General features: G+C 42.7%; 1 protein-coding gene across 1 annotated transcript in view; it reads right to left on the reverse strand.

The window, feature by feature from the left end:
* BCAT1 (branched chain amino acid transaminase 1) overlaps window positions 1-14191 on the reverse strand; it is a 99854-nt gene extending 85663 nt beyond the window's left edge. The window contains exon 1 of the mRNA XM_077468737.1: window positions 14028-14191. Within this exon, the coding sequence (XP_077324863.1) occupies window positions 14028-14033 (6 nt within the window). The 5' untranslated portion in view covers window positions 14034-14191. The remainder of the gene's footprint in view (window positions 1-14027) is intronic.
* Between the last annotated feature and the right edge of the window lie 6327 nt (window positions 14192-20518).

The raw sequence follows: 20518 nt of genomic DNA on the forward strand, positions 1-20518 counted from the left end.
GGGGCCCTCCAGCTGTTGCAGAACTACAAGTCCCATCATGCCTCTGGGAGTAATTGTAACTGCCAGCCTCCCAATGCCTTATGGGAAACACAATTCCACAATAGCTGGAGGGCCCCAGGTTGCCTACCCCTGATCTAGCTCTTTCCTTCCCAGCCTGACTGTCCCTTTCATTCATTGGATTTAAAGCAGAGTTCCACCCATTTAAAAATCAGCAGCTACAAAAAGTGTAGCTGCTCACTTTTATTGATCAGACACTTACCTGTCCCACAGTCCAGCGATGCGGGCATACGAAGCCTCGCGCCTCGCTCCTCTCCCCTTCCTCTACGTGGCCTGGTTCTCATCTATGCATTTCTAGTGCATTTTCAGTTTTGCAGAAACACTACAGTCTATTTTACATGGTTTCCTATGGTCAAGCTCACATCTGTGCATTTTATGGAAAGGGCCAGGGCTCCCTAATTTACATGCAGGGCGCCGGACGCATGGATACCAATTGGGGTTTTTTTTTTTTTTTTTTTTTGGAAGCACGCCATTAGAGACTGAGGCTCTTATTTTTATCTTTTTATTTCCTGTCCAAAAAAAAGTGTGAGAAAGAAAATCTCTACAAAAGAAAAGGAAATCACCTGGTAGACTGTTGTCACCAGAACAGGTACCCCCAATGGAATGTTTCCTCTCTATTCCTGTGCTGGTGACAACTGTAACTTTTTCAATTTCCTGTCACTTTCAGTTCTTGTAGCAATGATCATCAGAGAGGGTTAATGGGGAGACAGGTAGGTTTTCAGCCTTCCCCACGCCATTCACAATCAAACAGAAAACATCTGGCTTCAGGATACACCAATCAGCAATAAATGTATGACCATTTTGACGGGTTAAGTGATTAACATTGATTATCCTGTTACAACGGCATCTGAAAATGTTGAAATGGGAAATGTTAGGTAACAGTTAACATGTCCCTGAAGATGATGTGTTGAAACTGAAAGCAGAAAAAAAAAAAAAAAAATAATGGAAAAAATAATTAGGAAATAAAGCAACCTGCCAAGAGTATAGAAAGACATGGCTGCAAAGCACAGAAAGAAGTGAGAAAAAAAAATTGAGGGTTTAGTGAAAGCAGCAGGGGGGCTTCTACAACTGAAAAGGTTTTATTTGTGAGAATGTGGAAAATGCTGCCAGTCTGAAGACCCCGGGAACTGAGTGTATTGTCAGACGGGTGAGGATTTGCGGTTCTGAATATCATATGTCACAAAGATGAAAATGAGATCCCGCTGGACATGGAAGGGGCCCACAGGTGGCAGCTGAGACCCTGGGATGTATTCCTCCCATAGAGCAAAGGGTGACCTGCTGACCCCTCACCAGTGGCCCCTATGAAGGGCAGCAATAATTGGATCTCCATCTCTCAGCAGGATCAGGCTTGTTCAATGTGCACATTCCAAAAACTTCCCAGCAGAGAGGAGACATAAATCAAAGAGGAGATCCCTCCAAGGATTAAGTTGCACATTGTCAGAGATTGGGGTCATGTCTGTGCATGGTAGGTGCTGGTCTGCCTTCGTGTCTTAGGACCACAAGTGGATGATTGTAGAGCATCCTGTGAACACACAATATGGGCCCCTATTGATACAAATGATTATTGCTGCATGCACATGCTGACCAGTCTGTCTCCAATGGGAACTTATGCACTGGTCAACCGATTTTCCTGCTTTCCCAGCCACATGTTCTCAGAACCACTTCAATCTCTGAACCAGTGGACCCACTCCCATGTCACAGCCCTGACAGTCCAAGCTCACCCTTAGACAGACAGCTACGAAGATACATCCACATACCAAATACTGATACTGCAGAGATTTAATAAACAGGTAGTCTGCAGTCTCTGGCCATCTCCTGGAGCGCGTCTGCAGTCTCTGGCCATCTCCTGGAGCGCGTCTGCAGTCTCTGGCCATCTCCTGGAGCGCGTCTGCAGTCTCTGGCCATCGCCTGGAGAGCGTCTGCAGTCTCTGGCCATCGCCTGTAGCATTTTTGCAATGTCTGTCCAGCTTCTGTATGTCTGCAGTCTGATTGTCTGCTGTATTATACAGTATCTGCAGTCAGTCAAAGACCATTTTTTTTTGTAATATGTCTGCAACTTCTGACATATGTCTACTGTGTCTGACCATCATATGCAGTATGTCTGCCGCCTCTGACTATGCTCTGTAGCAATACATTGGCTGAATACTATGGTCCACAGGTGATACCAGATTTAGAATAGATCAGAGCCAGAATAACTGTCTTTATATTGTAGGTTGATCATTGCTGATGAAATGAAACTTCCTTTTTACATTTTTGAGTTTGCAAGTTGGCAGTGACCCATCAAAAAGGTGGGTGAAAGTACTTCCAGGGTGAAGGTAGTTTTATAAAGTGGTGAAAAAGTTCTAGCTGTGCTTGGTGTGAACAGAAGTGTTGGTGTCCATTTAGGAAAGATCAGACGCTCTTTGTAATCATGGACACTCACAATCTAAGAATAGGCATGGAGAAGAACATTGCAGACCAGAACAGACCAGAACTCTGTGTGATAGGTCAGCTACAAACATTCTCTGGTCACCAAATAGGGTTGCCACCTCATCCCTTTTAAACCCGATCACATATTAATTACACAGGTTCTGTGGCTGATTAAGGTGGTAATAATACTCACTTGGTGCCTTATCTGAATTTATTTAGCCTATGTAATTCAAAGGTGTTCGGGTTTAAAGGGATGAGGTGGCAACTCGATCACCAAAATACCTGAATTTCAGCTCCACCTTCCTAATGATGGTAATTATTGGCTCTGCACTACCAAACACTACTGCTGGCTAAACCAGTCTGCTCTAGAAGATCATATAACAGGCAGGTTAAAGTTGAATCCAAGAACAAGAGCGGGTGTAAATCGTCCTCACATGAACTGTACTATGGAGCTTATTATAACGAGTGATGCTTCTCCGATGTTGGCTGTACACTGGAAACCGCACTGCTGACCATCTACGAGTTTGATCAATCCATGGTCAGAATTTGGTCAATGAAGTGGAAACTGGGCAATAAATTGATAGGACAAGGGGGATGCAGCACTAAAAATATATAAGTGTACCCCAGATGGGTGTCCGGGGATTGTATACAGACTATAATATATGATAATAATATGTGATATATAAATAATCAAGGGATGTACTGGAAGTAAAACAATAATATTGTGAAACGTTCAAAATACTATAACACGGTGCTATGTGCCCTGTTAGTTGCATAAACATTCAGGGCGTAATCTTGATAATAAAATAAGAGACATTCACAATGGTATAACAACCCAGACCAGATATGCGGCCCTATAACCGCCAGAGAAATATCACATATGATGACCTATGTGAAAAAAAACAGAAAAGTCACTTGACTATAATAGAGTTAAAAATGTCATGTTAAATTCCTTAAACATGATCACAGGGTGTTTGAAATTCATAAGATGCAATAATAAATCTTATGAATTTCAAACACCCTGCGATGATGTTTAAGGCCTGATTTACACCTATGTATTTTTAGTGCTTTTTGCATTTTGCACTACAGAACGTGTTCCATAGGAAATCATGTTACATGGACTGCAGTGCAAATCTACAAAATGCAAAAAGCACTAAAACTGCATAGGTGTGAATTCAACCTAAGGAACTGAAATAATTAAATGATAATTGAAAGAACTGATGCTGGACTTCCTCCTGCCAGGAAATCACACTTTCTTGCATCTTCTAATGCACATTGTGAGAAGCTCACAGTGTGCGGTGAAATCAGAGTAAGCCATTTCAGTAGAGGAAAGAAGCCTGTACAACTGTGCAAGACTGACTGGCTGGAGATCAGATTTAACCTTTTTTTTAATGGCTGGCGTGGGGGCAAAAAAGTATATTCCTCTCAACTGTTTTTTAGGATTGTGCTTGATAGTAACCCTGGTCTTGCCGCTATGTGAAGGTTCACTTCTCAACCTTAAAAAATTAGATGTGATTGGAAGGACAGACAGACTAAGAACAGTGAAGCACAATCACTGTTCTGCACTACTAAGCAAGAAGCGGGTCCTACATATGATCAACAGACATAGGTGTGCGCAGCCTATTACATTAGAGTGTGGAACCCAGAGCTCAAACACACATGTGTTTCTCTGCAATCTCAGCTGCACTGGACAATAATTGAATGGGAAGTACTCTGTGCTGATTGGCTTCCTGTTTGAGCACAAACTAAAGCATAGTAAACAGTTTACTATGCTTCAGGTATGAATGAACACAGTAAGTGAGTGTGCTCACTGTGTTCATTTAGAAAAGGAGTGGGCTGGTAAAGGGCATATTTACTAGCCCTGTCCCCACTCATTCTGGAACATCCCCTACAGTAGCTGAGGGGAGAGGAGGGAAGCAGTAGCACTGCGGGGAGGGGGAGGAAGCGGCACTGCACAGAGTGATTAGGGTGTGCACACCCGGCATACCCCCTGCCCACGCCTATGTCAACAGATATGGCCACCCCATATTGAATTAAAAATAATAAATCAAGATTGTTAAAGATCATCATCAAACACTGTCCAATACACTTATTTAATTGCAGCCAAAATAGCCAGAGTTCAGGCAATACAGCTATGTTAGAAAAATACAATACAAATACAAATACAAGGGAACATTTTCAGTGCAGTTCATTCACTGCTATCTCTGTTATATGTGCTCTGTCTTATCTGTCACTGTCACACACAGATCTGTCTCTGTCACCTTCTTGCTAGGCTCCTTGTAGGGCTGAGCTCAGCTCTATGGTCTTGGGGGGGGGGGGGGGGAACATATACAGGAGCGCACTCATATACCAACCATATAACTATATCCCCCCCTCTGATACATGGATGAGGGGCAGAGGATGGCTCTTCTGTGCACATATCAGATTTGCAAACTACAGCCACAGTCATGGTGTCATAGGCCATTTTACCCAAAGGTAACATTTCAGTCCTGAGTGGATACTAGTAAGATAAGCAGACCTCCGGCTGTTGCAGAACTACAATTCCAATGAGGCATAGCAAGACTCAGACAGCCACAAGCATGACACCCAGAGGCAGAGGCATGATGGGCTTGTAGTTTTGCAACAGCTGGAGGTCCGCTAATTGCATATCCCTGTCCTAAACCTTACAGGTTTAGGACATATTCTTTTTACCTACAGGTAAGCCTTATTATAGGCTTACTTGTAGGTAAAAGTTAGAAAAAATTTACTATACTACCAATTAAAAGAGGAACTGCAGTCCGCTCACATAATTTGTAATAAAAACATCTTTGCCATTCTGAAGCTTCCCTCCAACCACATTGCATAGATATTATTTTAGATATACTGTGAATCTGTACTTGCCAAATATGTTGCAGAAATCTCTCTCCACTGAGTCTGGCTGCATCCATTTTAACTGTGGGCAGCTGAAGCTGCTGCCTGTTCACTTTCTGGATTTACAAAGACACACAGAGACACACCTCCAGCTCTGCAGCTCTCATTGGCCCTCTTATGACTCCCCCCTCCTGGCAATCTCTCAGGAGAGAGACCGGTGCATGATGTCACAAGCCTAGGCTTTTTAGCAGACAAGAAACAGGAAGTGGGCTGTATAAGGTATTTATTGCAGAAAAAATATGTTTTACTCTCCAAAGTTAAAAATAACAAAGGCAGAAGATTTAGACGGAAAGTTAAAAAAAAAAAAAAAAAAGAAGAAAAAAAAAATACTGAAGTTCTGCTTTAAGAAGCTTGGATGAAGATTAGGTGAAACAAAAAAAAAAAACATTTTGGTTGCTGCAAATGACAGTATAGTGGTAGACATACAGGCACTGGTTTTATGTGAACCTGCAGTGGTCTTCCAAGGTCAAGAAATTCCCCATGTCTGATACAGAGTTCTACCTGTCCTTAAATCAAATTTGTTTTTCCTAATTGAATAAATGCTTTTTACATTCCTTTTTCTACCTGCATTATGTTTTCTATTTAATTGGCAGATATTAGAAATTAAATTAGTTTGGCTTCCATGGCCATTAAAGGAGAAGTCCAGCCTGAGCTCGTTTGGCTGGGCTTCTCCTATGGCTCGGTTCACACAGGGGGCGATGCGAGGCGACACGACTTGCCTCGCTGCGACCTGCCGCGACCTCAGCGGCGACTTGCAAATGACTTCTGTATAGAAGTCAATGCAAGTCGCCCCGAGGTCGCCCAAAAGTAGTACAGGGACCTTTTTTCTAAGTCGGAGCGACTCGAGTCGCTCCTCTTAGAACGGTTCCGTAGTACAGAACGGGGGCGACTTGTCAGGTCACGGCACGGCAAGTCGTGTCGCCTCGCGTTGCCCCCTGTGTGAACGGAGCCTAAAGGTCACAGGAGTACTGGAGAGAGGGTGAGAAGGCCACTCCCCACCGCTCAGCGCTCCAATGAGCATGGAGGAGCAGAGATGAGAGATGCTGATTGACAGTCAGCTGCTCTCTGCTCAGTGAGCTGTGAGAACTGAGCCATCTGTGACGTTTGATCGATCGGTTCTCAGTGCAGAGGTGCTGAGGGACAGATGCAGCATCGGAGCGATGCTGCATCCACCCAGGTAAGTATAAATGGGCAAAAAAAATAAAAAATGTAATCTACACTTCTCTTTTAAATTTATCAAAATCAGAACATTGTATCATTAATGCAAATAAAAGCCACAAAAATTCCAGATTCTAAGAGAAGGTCTATAAAATAGAAAAAAAGCCTCAAAAACAAAACTTGCTTCAAAGTTACAATGTTGCAGTCAGATCACTGGGTGGGGGAGACTAAGGAAATGTTTCCTCCTGCCTGCAGTAGACTGATGACATCATCTCAGCCTAGGCAAAGTTACTAACTGGAGCTCAAGGATAGTTTTAGATGCTAAAAAGTGTAATTTTTCTGAAAAAAAGCAATATTGCTGTATATTGTGGCAGGTCAGGGATTTATTCTTGGAGAAAGTTAATAAAAGGTCTATTTTAACTTTGTTTTTTTGCAGTTTTTCAAAATGTTAAAATAAAGAACTTACAATAAAAAGGTGTAAAAGTAAACTCTGTGGATCCTTCGAAGGGAGCAGCCAACGAGGGCAAGGGTTGTTAGTGGTTATAGGAAGCTGTCTGTATGAGTGCTGCTGAGTATGTTTACGCAGGGCCATATCCAGGAAGGTGACAATGAACCTGGATTAATGACCCTTCTGTCCAGTCACCAGACCTGTAGTTACCTGGACATCTATAACAACTACATTGAAACTCATTGACAGCTGATAGTGTATAGCCAACCTTAAAGCGGTAGGCCTGCTTTGTGATTTTTACCTACATGCAAGCCTATAATAAGGCTTGCATGTAGGTAAAAATGAATATCTCCTGAACATGCACCGAATAGGAGATATTCACCCTAATGCAGCTGGTGACGTCACCGGCACATGCGCCCTGAAGGTGCCTTGCCGGACCTCCAGAGCTTTGCGGCAGAAACCGAGGGCTCCGGCACACATGCGCGGTAGTAACGCCATCGTGGCTCTGGCCAATCACACAGTCAGAGCGCACGAACTTGGAAGAAAGATTGTGTCAGCCCTCTCGGTGGTGAAAGTGCACGGCTGGAAGGCTTTGTTATAAAGGTACATTTTAATAATGTACTAGTATGCGATGCGTACTCGCACAATATGCAAATGCCTTACAGGTGTTTTTTTTTTTTTTTTTTTTAAAGAGGAAGTAAAGGCTATTTAAAAAAAAAAATATCAACCTGTAAGGCAAAGGCATAAAGAGCTAGTATGCATAGCATACTAGCTCATTATGAATAACTTACCTGAGAACGAAGCCCCCGAAGTGGTCCTCCATCTTCATTGCTGCCATGTATCCCGGAGTGACTTCCGGGTCTTGCTGCTCCGGCGGTGTGATTCGCTGGAGCCGCGATGACGTCACTCCCACGCATGCGCACGGGAGCCGACATGAGTGGCATATCACCGTGATCTGCGGCCTGCTCAGTGCGCCGCTGTCTACAGCGGCGCCTGTCTTTTTGTAAATATCTCCTAAACCGTATAGGTTTAGGAGATATTTCTTGGACCTACAGGTAAGCCTTAATCTAGGCTTACCTGTAGGTCAAAGTGGTTTGTAAGGGTTTACAACCACTTTAAGCCTGTGTTCACTACTGCTTTAAGCTAACTATACACTAGTAGATTTATTAATATTGGTTTGACATACATCATTCTAAAAGGTAATTCAATATATATTTTTTGTTTTTAACATTAAATTTTGGAATGAATGGACTTTACCGAAAGAAAACCATATGTGCGGTTAGAAAAATTATTCCTTCAAGTAAAATTTCATATATTGGTCCTGCAAGTTTTCTCGCATTTGTGGTCAAAAACGAACATCAATTTGACCCCACTAATGAATAGAAAATTTTATCAAACTGAAAAAAATTGAAGACAAAATTCTACTAGTGTATACAGTAGCCGGCTTTAGCTATATGGATCAGTGGTGTGGCACAGTGTGTAGTTCTATGGGGGCACCAATGATCTGCTTCTTAGTTGGGCACTTGCTACCCAGGCATTGAACCCTCAGCAGATTTTTTCTATCCACATACTGTATAAGATACAATTAGAAGTTTAGTTTTGTCTCACAGCTGACAGCAGTAAATGAGAATCCAGCAGCAGGCAGAATACATCACACTGCATGAAATGTTTTACACAGCAGGAGGGAAAGAGGTTTACAGACTGACACTCATCTGAACCAAACACTTATATAATGTATCTGAACTGCAAGCAAACAGCTAAAAACACAGCTAAAACCCACAGATGGGAGATGTTTTTTATGCCAAAGTTTTTTTTTTTTCTTATGTATAGGGAGTCCTGTGATTTACACATCCTAGCCAGACATGGGAGAGTAGTTGGTGGCCTGACTTTTCTCCACTGCAGTTAGAATAATATAGCCTGGTTATCTCACCATCTACAGCAGGGGTGCCCAACCAGTGGCCAAATGTGGCCCGCGACCTCCTGCTCTGGGATAGAATAGAAATAATACTGTTATTAAAGGTCAGTTTATTACTAAAATCACAGTGTATATATGGGCATATCTGTTCTGCAGTGGTTACTGGGCTGCTTTCAAACTGATCTGCAGGTGCAGAGCAGTTTACCTGCACTGAGCCATTGACTTCTATTATTACATGCGAGTTTGGTTTGGTGAGCTTTCTGAAAGTGCACCAAACCTGCAGAATATAATAGAAGTCTATTGCAAACTGCAGGAAACCAAAAGGTACACTGCGTTGCACACATGGTGCGGGTGAACCATAGTGTATCAGTGTGAAAGCAGCCTTGGACCCCTTTCACACGGTCAGTCTGACAGTCCAACCAATTGCACCCTCCATTCACCTCTAAGTAGTGGCAGACATCAACCGACTTGTGTTCTACCTCCAATATGATCCGCCAAAAAGTATTGTGGGCTGTGTCTGTGTCCGCTCTGCAAATGCAGAGTGGATACAGATATGCCATCCACCCTCTCTGCTCATTGTGGCCCGCAACCAGTTACCAATTCGCCCTCACTCTTCAAAAGGTTGGGCACCCCTGATCTACAACATATGATTGGACAATGAAGGAGCAGCAGCAGACTGATAACCAAATCTCTCTGCTCTCCTGATAGCAAGCTCTTTACTGCTGCCTCTCCCTCTCCCCTTCAGCATTCTGCTGTTCCGGGTGGGGGGGTTGTAAGGGGGCTGATGCCAAGTCCAAGTTATTTCCACTAGTTGCATTTAAAACACATTTATTGATTTTAATGAATATATAACTGCATCATATTTGTTGTCATTTCATTTGCTTCCAAAGATATGTGTTGACTTTTGTCGTATAACAACAAAAGATTGGTAGAAGGTGACACTGACAGGCCTGACAATAGCTCCTGAATACAGCAGTGCCATCACACTAGTGACACTAGATGGCATTACATATTGCATTGCTCTTGGCAAAAAGTATTGGCACCACTCTTATTCCAGGAACATGGCCCTGCTGTGGCTTACTGACATGGCACTAGTCAACCTCTGGTGAAATGGGGTAGTTAAGCACCACAATTTGGTACCATACTAAGAGTTAATTGAGCTTCATGTAATATAACACTTGAACCACCTATGGGCAGCATGGAGGCCACTCAGGTCAGGTAAGTGCCATCCCAGCAGAAGGCCACAAAGCATGTTGTTCAGTCGGTATGCAATCACATGATCACAATGTCAACAAAAGCAGCTGTTAATGTATTAAGATGTATGTGTTGCCTATGCTACGATTGGCCCACAGCTATCACATGGTACCTAGGCCAATCATAGCACCCTGTACCGTGTGATTAGTTGTAGCCAATCACAGATCACTAATTGTCACAGCTGTCGTGAATGGTTAACCCATTCATGACAGTTGAAAACTATGCTGTCATAATGATCTTCAAGTGTAAGTAAACCCTCCTATCATTTTCAACCAAGGAAGCTGCCATCTTTGCCTCTGTTTATTCTACAACTGCCATTAGATGGTTTGACAGACTGATTGAGAGCAGAACCAATGAGAGTGTTACATTTCTAGCACGTGCCGGAAATTAAATTGTTTTAAGGATGGGTTTACTTCCGCTCTCATTGTAACAGCAACCAAAGTGTAAGAAAAGAAAAAAACACCTTGATCACTCCCCAGGAGTAGTACAGTGTTACCATGTTAACACTGAACTACTCTAATGCAGGTATGTAAAAATAAAAAGTTAAAAAAATGAAATACATTTAAAAAAAATTTAATAAAAAGTTTTTTGTTTGTTTAACATACTGTCACTAGTCAGTGTCCCCGATCACCGCCACACAAGCCAAATGATGATGCTGTACTGCACTGGTGATAGTATGTAAAAAAATAAAATAAAAAACAACATTTCCAAAAACTTTAGACAAAAAAAAAAAAAAAAAAAAAAAAAAAAACTCACCATGCCTCTGACTGTCTACTTTCCAAAAATGGGTCACAACACTGAAAAAAATTACACTTTGCTACAATGTAAAGTAGTGAGTGTACAGCTTGTATAACAGTATAAAATACATCTATTTGCCAAAGACAACCTCTGGATATGATGATGAGCGCGTGCACTCAACTTCTTTGGTCGAACATGGCGAGGCCTGCTCTGAGTGGAACTTGTGCTGTTAAACCGCTGTATGGTCTTGGCCACTGTGCTGCAGCTCAGTTTCAGGGTCTTGGCGATCTTCTTATAGCCTATGCCATCTTTATGTAGAGCAACAATTCTTTTTTTCAGATCCTCAGAGTGTTCTTTGCCATGAGGTGCCACTTTGAATTTCTATTGATCAGTATGAGAGAGTGAAAGCGATAACACTAAATTTATCACACCTGCTCCCCATTCACACCTGAGACCTTGTAACACTAATGAGTCACAGGATACCGGGGAGGGAAAATGGCTAATCAGGCCCAATTTGGACATTTCCACTTTTGTTGCCAGCTGTTTAGACATTAATGGCTGTGAGTTGAGTTATTTTGGGAGGGGACAGCAAATTTACACTGTTATACAAGCTGTACACTCACTACTTTACATTGTAGCAAAGTGTAATTTCCTCAGTGTTGACACATGAAAAGATATAATAAAATATTTACAAAAATGTGAGGGGTGTACTCACTTTTGGGAGATACTGTATATACCATAGTTTGTGGACACAATAACTTTAATGCAAACCAATTATTATACACGTACTGAAAATTGTTCTCAGCAAAGACATGTAGCAGAATACATTTTGACCTAAATTTATGACTAAATTTGATTTTATTAGATAAGTTTTATAACAGAATGTAGGAAACATTGGGGTTTTTCTTTCAAAATTTTCGTTATTTTTTTATTTATATTGCAAACAAATTTAAAACCCAGTGGTGATCAAATATCACCACCAAAAAGCTCTATTTGTGTGAGAAAAATTATACAAATATAATTTTGGTACAGTATTGCATGACTGCGCAATTGCCAGTTAAAGTAGCGCACTGCTGAATAGCAATGTCCTGGTCATTAAGGGGATAAAACCTTTCCGGAGCTTAAGTGGATATATTGCATAGGTGGCACTACTTAGAAAATATACATAATACCCCACACAGATGTGCCAATATGACAAGCATGTTGCATCATATCCTAGCACTGGAAATATGGGGGGAAAAAGGAAGACTGCAGGGTGCCAGGCTTATACAGTGCTGTACCCCCAATACAGTATAGGAAGGAGCCAGGTGTATACAGCATTGTACTCCAATACTGTAGGAGTACACAGCACTGTACCCGCCACTGCAGAATAGAATGGTGCTTTTCCCTACACTGATCCCACCACCATATGTTAAGCAGTACAGTGCTGAAAGTATCTGAGCCCCTTAAGAAAAGGATACCAAAATTATTGTATATTTCATACTGATAAGAAAGTACCAGAGAGTTACCAAAAAGAGAAGCGAAGAGAGAGGGGGGGGGGGGTGGGGGAAGAATCTGAATATGGTATAATCTATACTGTATTACATTGGATGTATAGCATATCATGTAGGGCAGTGGTTATCAAATATTGTCCTCAGAACCCACTAAGACCCCATACACACTATTAGATTAGCTGCAGATTTTTGTCTTCAGATTCACCAAACCCATATAATATGAGGTCAAACCTTAAGGCTACTTTCACACTGAGGCACCTTACAGGCGCTATAGCGCTAAAAATAGCGCCTCTCCTGTCACTACAATGTGAACGCCCAAGTGCTTTCACACTGGAGAGGTGCCCTGGGGGGACACTACATAAAAAGTCCTGCAAGCAGTTTCCTTGAGGCAAAAGCACCCCTTCCCATTAAAATTAATGGGCAGCGCCGCAAAGCACCTGCAAAGCGCCAGTGGCGCTTTTAACCCTTTTTTGGCCAGTAGCGGGGGTTAAAAGCACCCTGCTAGAGGCTGAAAAGTGCCACTAAACAACGGTAAAGCACAGTTAAAAATAGCAATGCTTTACCGACACCCCCAATGCCCCAGTGTGAAAGTACCCTAAAGCCCCATACACACTATCAGTTTTTCTGCTGAGTTTTTCCTTCAGGATTTACCAAACCCATATAATATGAGGTCAAACCTTAGGAGTTTCAATTTGTATGCAATCAGGCAGGCCCTTGCACTACATGGTTTTGGTAAACCTGAAAGAAAAACTGATAGTGTGTATGGGGCTTTAGAGTTTGAAGACAAAGAAGAAATCTGAAGACAAAATCTGCAGAAAACCTAATAGTGTGTATGGGGATTCACAGACCAGGTTTGCAAGATAACTGAAATACATCACAGGTGATATCATTTGCTGCTCAGTAATTTCAGTCTGCATCTTCTCAAGGTAATACTCAAAATCTGGCCTGTTCCAAAATAGTATAACATATGGGTCAGTGTATGTGATAACATGTGATATAGAGAAAATTATGTAGGTAGTATAATGGGATGTATAGCATATGGGTCAGGGTATGTGGTAAAATGAGATATAGGACATAGTATGTAATAAAATGGGATGTATAGCACATGGGGTGGGGTACACAGTATAGGGGGTCTATAGTATAGGGCACATAGTATATAGGGGGATGCATTGTGCACAGCTTCTGGTAAAAGTAACCAGCACTGAAATGACAACATGATACATGGCACACACTTTTCATCTTTAGCATATTGGAAGGTGGCAGGCTGCATAAAAATGGGAAAGAGGGTATAGGAGGGCAAAAAGGGACTAGCATAATCTGCATATAGTATGAAAGTTCCATATTGTATACAATAATGCCAAAGGATATACAATGTATAAATGAATGCCAGCATGAGATATATCGTGTATACATTAGTGCCAGTATGGGATGTATAGTGTTGTAGGTGTGCCAGCAAATTCTCACTAGAGTACAGCAGAGACAGCATGCGTTGATTGCCTTGAAGCAGGAGTAGCAGAAGCATGTGCTGTATAATATATACATGAAATATAAAAGTACATTCTAAACTGCAGTCCCAGCATGTGGTACAGAGTGCGCGCAAGAAAATGTTAGTGCCCCACAGTGTGCCCCTCTCTTCCCCTCTTACCTCCATCGGGGGCAGTAGATGAGGCTGATGCAGCCCGGACACGTTGCAGAGTTGTAGTCAGTCTGGAATGAATTGTGACTTGAGATCCGCCTGCCGGGAGGAGACTCGACACCACTACTACCCCTCCTTCCTTCCTCTGCTAGTACTACTACTCCTCCTTCACTCTATATAAATCCTCCTTCTCTCCTCTGCCTGTGCTACTCTTTCTTCCTTAGTCTGTCTGTACTACTTCTCAATCTGTCTGTCTGTATTACTTCTCCATCTGTCTGTATTACTACTCCTTCCCTCCCTTGCCTGTACTATTTCTCATACCCTCCACTGCCGGTACTACTCAACCCTTCCTTCTCTGGTTGTGCTAATCTTCCTAACCTCCTCTCTCAATACTTCTCCTCTACTCTCCCTGTACCATTTCTCCTATTTTTTCTCTAAACTACTCCTCCGTCTCTCTTTTCTATGTACTACTCCCCAATCCCTCCTCTGCCTGTACTATTCCTCCTTCCTTAATCTGTCTATACTACTTCTCTTTCCCTCCTCTGCCTGTACTACCCCTTCTTCCATTTTCTGATAGTACTACTCCTCAGTCCCTCCTCTGCCTGTACTATTCCCCCTTCTAGCATCTGTCTGTGCTACTCCTCTGCATGTAATAACTCTTCTTCAATTCTTTGACAGTACTATCCCTCGTCCTCTCCTCTGCCTGTAATACATTTTCTTCCCTCCTCTGCCTGTACTACTCCTCCTTCCCTCCTCTGCATGTACTAACTCTTCTTCCATTCTTTGACAGTACTACTCCTCCTCCTCTGCCTGTAATACTTTTCCTTCCCTCCTCTGACAGTACTACTCCCCATCCCCTCCCCTGCCTGTAATACTTTTCCTTCCCTCCTCTGACAGTACTACTCCCCATCCCCTCCCCTGCCTGTAATACTTTTCCTTCCCTCCTCTGACAGTACTACCCCCCCTCCCCTCCCCTGCCTGTAATACTTTCCCTGCCTGCCTCTGACAGTACTACTCCCCCTCCCCTCCCCTGCCTGTAATACTTTTTCTTCCCTCCTCTGCCTGTACTACTCCTCCTTCCCTCCTTTGCATGTACTAACCCTTCTTCCATTCTCTGACAGTACTACTCCCCTCCCCTCCCCTGCCTGTAATACTTTTCCTTCCCTCCTCTGACAGTACTACACCCCCTCCCCTCCCCTGCCTGTAATACTTTCCCTGCCTGCCTCTGACAGTACTACTCCCCCTCCCCTCCCCTGCCTGTAATACTTTTTCTTCCCTCCTCTGCCTGTACTACTCCTCCTTCCCTCCTCTGCCTGTACTACTCCTCCTTCCCTCCTGTGAATGTACTAACCCTTCTTCCATCCTTTGCCTGTTCCAGTAGTCCTTCCCTCATCTGCCTGTACTCCTCCTCCTACCCTCCTTTATGTGCACCACTCCTTCTCCCTTCTTATATCTGTACCACTTCTTCTCTTCTCTTTCTCTCTGTACTACTCCCTCCTTTTTCTGCACTACTACTTTTACCTCCTCCACTTGTACTCCTCATCACAAGCTCTTAATGTACTACTTCTCCTTCTGTTCTCTGACTGTACCACTCCTTCCCATATCCCATTATACTTCTCCTCTTCTCCTCTGTCCTGTGGTCCTCTGACTGCACTACTCCTATCCTGTACCTGTACTACACCCTTCCCCCCTATACTCCTCTTACTGTAGCGCTTGTCCTTTTTTTCTAGGAGTGTACTTCTCCTCAATGTACAATTTCTCTTCCTCTCTGACTGCACTATTATTCCTACTTTCCACTGACTTTACAACTCTTCCTCTCCTCTATTTGTACTTATCATTCTCTATGTTGACTTTCACACTCCTCTCACTATACCACTTCCTTTCTTATCACTGAACCACTGTCCATCCTCCACATTGCATTTACTGCTCTTCTTCTTCAGCATCACCTGCCACATATTTTGACTGTTGCTGCTTCAACCTCCCTCTGATCACCACTACAGTATATTCAGGCCTATTGAGACATTGCTCTTGACAGTTTTCCTTCATCTGCTACAATGTTGTCCTCATCATCACTGCTACAAAGTGTAGTGCTGCAGCTGATTATTATTCTTCCTTCTAGGCTTCAAATGCTCATCACTATTGTTATAATACTTGTTGCAATCATGATCTGCTACATTGTTAGTTATGATAATCTGAAACCATTGCTGCTCCATCTTTACACAATACTAGAAGTAATGGCTAATATAGTTTGTAAGAACCTCCCTCCATCCATAGCTGAGCTCCCCATCTACTCCCTGCTTTGATAATAATTTCCTCTCCTCAGCAGCCCTGTATCCCATCCCTGATCATCCTGACACTGATTACTGGAAATAATAACCCTCCTAATCCTCACCGCTGCCGGGTATTAGTGCGGAAACCAGAAAAATGTATCTGACATTTCATAATTCACTGTTCCTGTGTCATTGGATGTACAGACTGATTCTGGAGCATCTTCTGCTTTTCTACCACTGAGGCGGAGCAGAAGGAGGTGATGATGATGATGATGATGATGGTGTGAAGAATGCGGTAAAGTTTAGCAACCACATCTTTCCTCAGCTTGGAGCAGTCAGAGTTACTAGGGGGTTCTGGCACTTATACATTATTCAGATTAAATATCATCTAAGCTTACTTATTTATTGACCCACAAGCCCCTGTGGGGAAATAAAGTATGAGCTCCTCTGTATACTAATACAGGGTGTGACTGTAGGGGCACATTAGATTGTAAGCTTCTCTGGTGCAGAGACTGATGTAACTGGCTCAGTGATCTCTGTACAGCATGCAAAATATGATAGATAATGGTATGTGACTGTGGTGGGACATTAGAGTGTAAGCTCCTCTGTTGCAGAGACTGGTTTAACTGGCTCGGTAATCTCTGTTCGACACCACAGAATATGTCAGAGCTATATAAAAATATTATATTGGTTTGTGACTGTGGTGGGGGCATTAGAGTATAAGCTCCTCTAGTGCAGAGAATTATGTGACTGGTTTAGTGTTCTTTGCACAGCACTGCAGAATATGTCAGAGCTATATAAATGTATAATAATAGTGTGTGACTGTGGACGATATTAGAGTATAAGCTCCTCTGGTGTAGAGACTGATGTAACTGGCTCAGTGATCTCTGTACAGCACTGCAAAATATGGCAGAACTATGTAAGCATACTATAGTGGTGTAACTGTGGTGGGGACATTAGAGTGTAAGCTTCTATGGTTCAGCGACTGATGTGACTGTCTCAGTGTTCTCTGTACAGCACTTCTAAATAAGTCAGATCTATGAAAGTGTACAATAATAGTGTGTGTGACTATGGTGGTGCATTAGAGTGTAAGCTCCTCTAGTCCAGAGACTGATGTGACTGGCTCATAGTTCTCTACATACAACACTATGGAATGTGTATGTGCTAAATAAATGTATAGTAATACTGTATGCCCCTGTACACACGGTCAGAAATTCTGACGGAAAAAGTCAGATCGGACCATGTTGTCGGATAATCCGATCGTGTGTGGGCTACATCAGACTTTTTCCGTCGCAATGTCCGACCAACAAAGTTTGAGAGCTGGATATAAAATTTTCCGACAACATGATCCGATCGGACTTCGTCCGATTGTTTGTAGAGAATTCCGATCGGACAAAGTGCCACGCATGCTCAGATCAAATTACGAGACCAAAGCTATTGGCTAATAGCCACAACGCAGTCCCGTCGCAACGAGAGAACGCCATCACGTGCTGAACAAACGGATTTTCCAACAACTTTGTCCGACCGTGTGTATGCAACACCAGTTTCGTGTTTTCTGAAAAAATCCAACGGATTTTGTTGTCGGAATGTCCGACCGTGTGTACAAGGGCTATGACCTTGGTGGGACATTAGAGTGAAAGCTCCTCTGGTGCAGACACTGATGTGACTGTCTCAGTGTTCTCTGTACAACACTATATAAATGTATAAGAAGTATGTATAGATCCAGTTTTTACATAATGTTCTGATGGCCATGGCATCTTGTTTAAAAATCTGGTTGCCTGTCATACACATAAAGCACTATTTAAAAGGCTTAGCCCCCAGGGTATGTACTATTTGAAAAAAACATGTATAAATATAAAAAAAAAACATACATTTGTAAACTTTGGAGATGTTTATGTAACATAATAAACACTCAGTGATACAGAGAGAATCAGTATACAAATAACAATGACCCACACTAATGAGAGTAAATGATAAATGACTGCATAAACTCAGGAAACCACAAACATATTATGGAAAGAAATTGTGTGCTCAGCACAGGACAATATCAACCCTACAGGATCTCCCAAAGTGTATTGTTAATGGAGCTGCAGTAAATCTACAGTATACATTTCAAAAGCATTCCATCCCATCCATACTAACTGGACATGTTGTTTATACCATGCATTATGGGAAGACATTTTGTCATTTTGCTGTGCTGTATTTGATGGGACCATCCAGGGGGGTGCATGCAGAATGCAGCATGCAGGAATTCTCCCAGTGTGTTACAACGGGGGCAATTTCTGTAAAATAAAAGTCTGAAATATTTGGAAACCTTACAAGCCCTAAGATGAGATCAGCTTCACCAGTGATATCGGAATTGAGGTTCAGCTCTGAAGTCGGTTGTATTTAACTATAGGAGAAAATATTTAAGGCTTCATTCACACCTGAGTGTAGCAATTTACTGGTGTTTTTCAGCTTTTTTAAAGCATTTTTGTAGATTTTTATACACGTTTTACAGCTTCAGAGACAGGGAGAGCAAGTCAGGAGTAGAAATCAGTGGTGGTTGTTTTTTTTTGGGGGGGGGGGAATCGCAAACAACCCCCGGGCCGCTAGTGGACAGGCAATAGTACAACTGCCACCTACCACCCGCTGTCCTTACCCTGGATGCGGGCAGTGAGAGCAACAGTGGGACCTGATGCAGCCATCATCCAGCGCGGCAGGCTTGGGGAAAGCTGCTTCGGTGTCTTCTCCTGGAGCAGCTTCCGCAGTGCTTCTCCTCTCTGCTCCTCCCGGTGCTAGGCATCCAATAGGATCGCCTGATGTTTTGGCCAATCTGGAAACGTGTTTCGCACCTGCTTCCCGATTGGCCGGGATAAGGATCAGTGTTGCAACAGCAAATATTAATTCGCTGTTGCAACACACCTGGGTGGGTTCCAGACGCATCCTCTGCAGCCCAAGCCCACCCTATTTTGAAGCCTATTAGAGCCTCTGGCTCTAATAAGGTGCTTCAAAAAAAAAACCCTGGCCAATGTAATTCATGTGCCCTGTGCCCTGAAATGGGGCTGCCATGGATAGATTCATGCTATGAATTAATCTATCCACTGCATATAGGGAGTGGCGAGGAGAGAGGGGGTGGTGCCAGGGCACCCCTAATGGACAGGCCTCCACTGGTAGACATACTATTCGAATCAGTAGAAAAATGATCCACCAATTTGAATTCTGTGTGAAGAATAGCTGGTTGTTAAGTAGCGAGTCGGGAAGCTGATGAGTCATCAGCTGTCAACGAGCTTTGCCACTGACATCTAAATGTTAAAAAGAATGCCGGCAATGAAAAATAAACATAAAAAACGTGTAAATGAGTATGGGTACCCCTACCCATTCACCAAAAAAATTATAAAAAGACACAGGAGTTTTTGAAAAATTATTGACTGATCCGAATTGTACATGTCTACTGCTAATATCCTCTTTCTCTTCTCTGAAGCTGTAAAACACTTGTAAAAAGATGCAAAAACACTTTAAAAAAAGATGCAAAAACACCTAAAAACCACCAGTAAATCGCTATGCTCAGGTGTAAATGGAGCCTTACAGTCCAGTCCAGACAATTTAAAGCCTAATTACAGAAAATAAATTTGATTGGTGTGTTTGTTTTGTAAGGGGTAGGGAGAAGGTGGCCATACCCAGTTCAAAATTTTATTGAATTTTGTCAAAGGAACCCATCAGAAAATGTTTCCCCCGAACAGTGCCCTCACCCAATCAGATGCAGGCACTGTCCAGATATTTAGCAGCTGCTGGAGCAGCGGCTGCTGAATATAAAAGAGCCAACAGTGGGGTTTCCTCTATCATTTCCACACTGTTTAGCTTGGAGGGAGAAATTAACAGATTTTTATTTTTCTAGCCTTAGGTGCTGAACCAGAAAAATTGACACATATATGACACGCTTTAAGCTAGCCATACAACAGGAGTGCTCAACCTGTGACGTGGGGGCCACATGTGGCTCGCGAAGCTCTTTGATGTGGCCCTCAACCTCAAACCAGGGAAGAGCACTTCCATTTTTTTTCTGAAATTTTGGTGCCTTTCTATCACACCGCAACTTCTGAGAAAGGGTTTCCAGAAAGTGCACCATGCCCGCAAGATATAATAGAAGTCCAAAGCCAAGTCCAAGCCCAGCTAACTTGCAAGAAAGCTGAAGGTGCCCTGCACTTCACCCACGGTGAATGTAAAAACGCAGTGTATCATTGTAAAAGCAGC

This window comes from Lithobates pipiens, unplaced genomic scaffold (genome assembly GCF_037356315.1).
Source record: "Lithobates pipiens isolate NorthernLeopardFrog02 unplaced genomic scaffold, aLitPip1_a1.2 Scaffold_8, whole genome shotgun sequence".
Taxonomy (NCBI): Eukaryota; Metazoa; Chordata; class Amphibia; order Anura; family Ranidae; genus Lithobates; species Lithobates pipiens.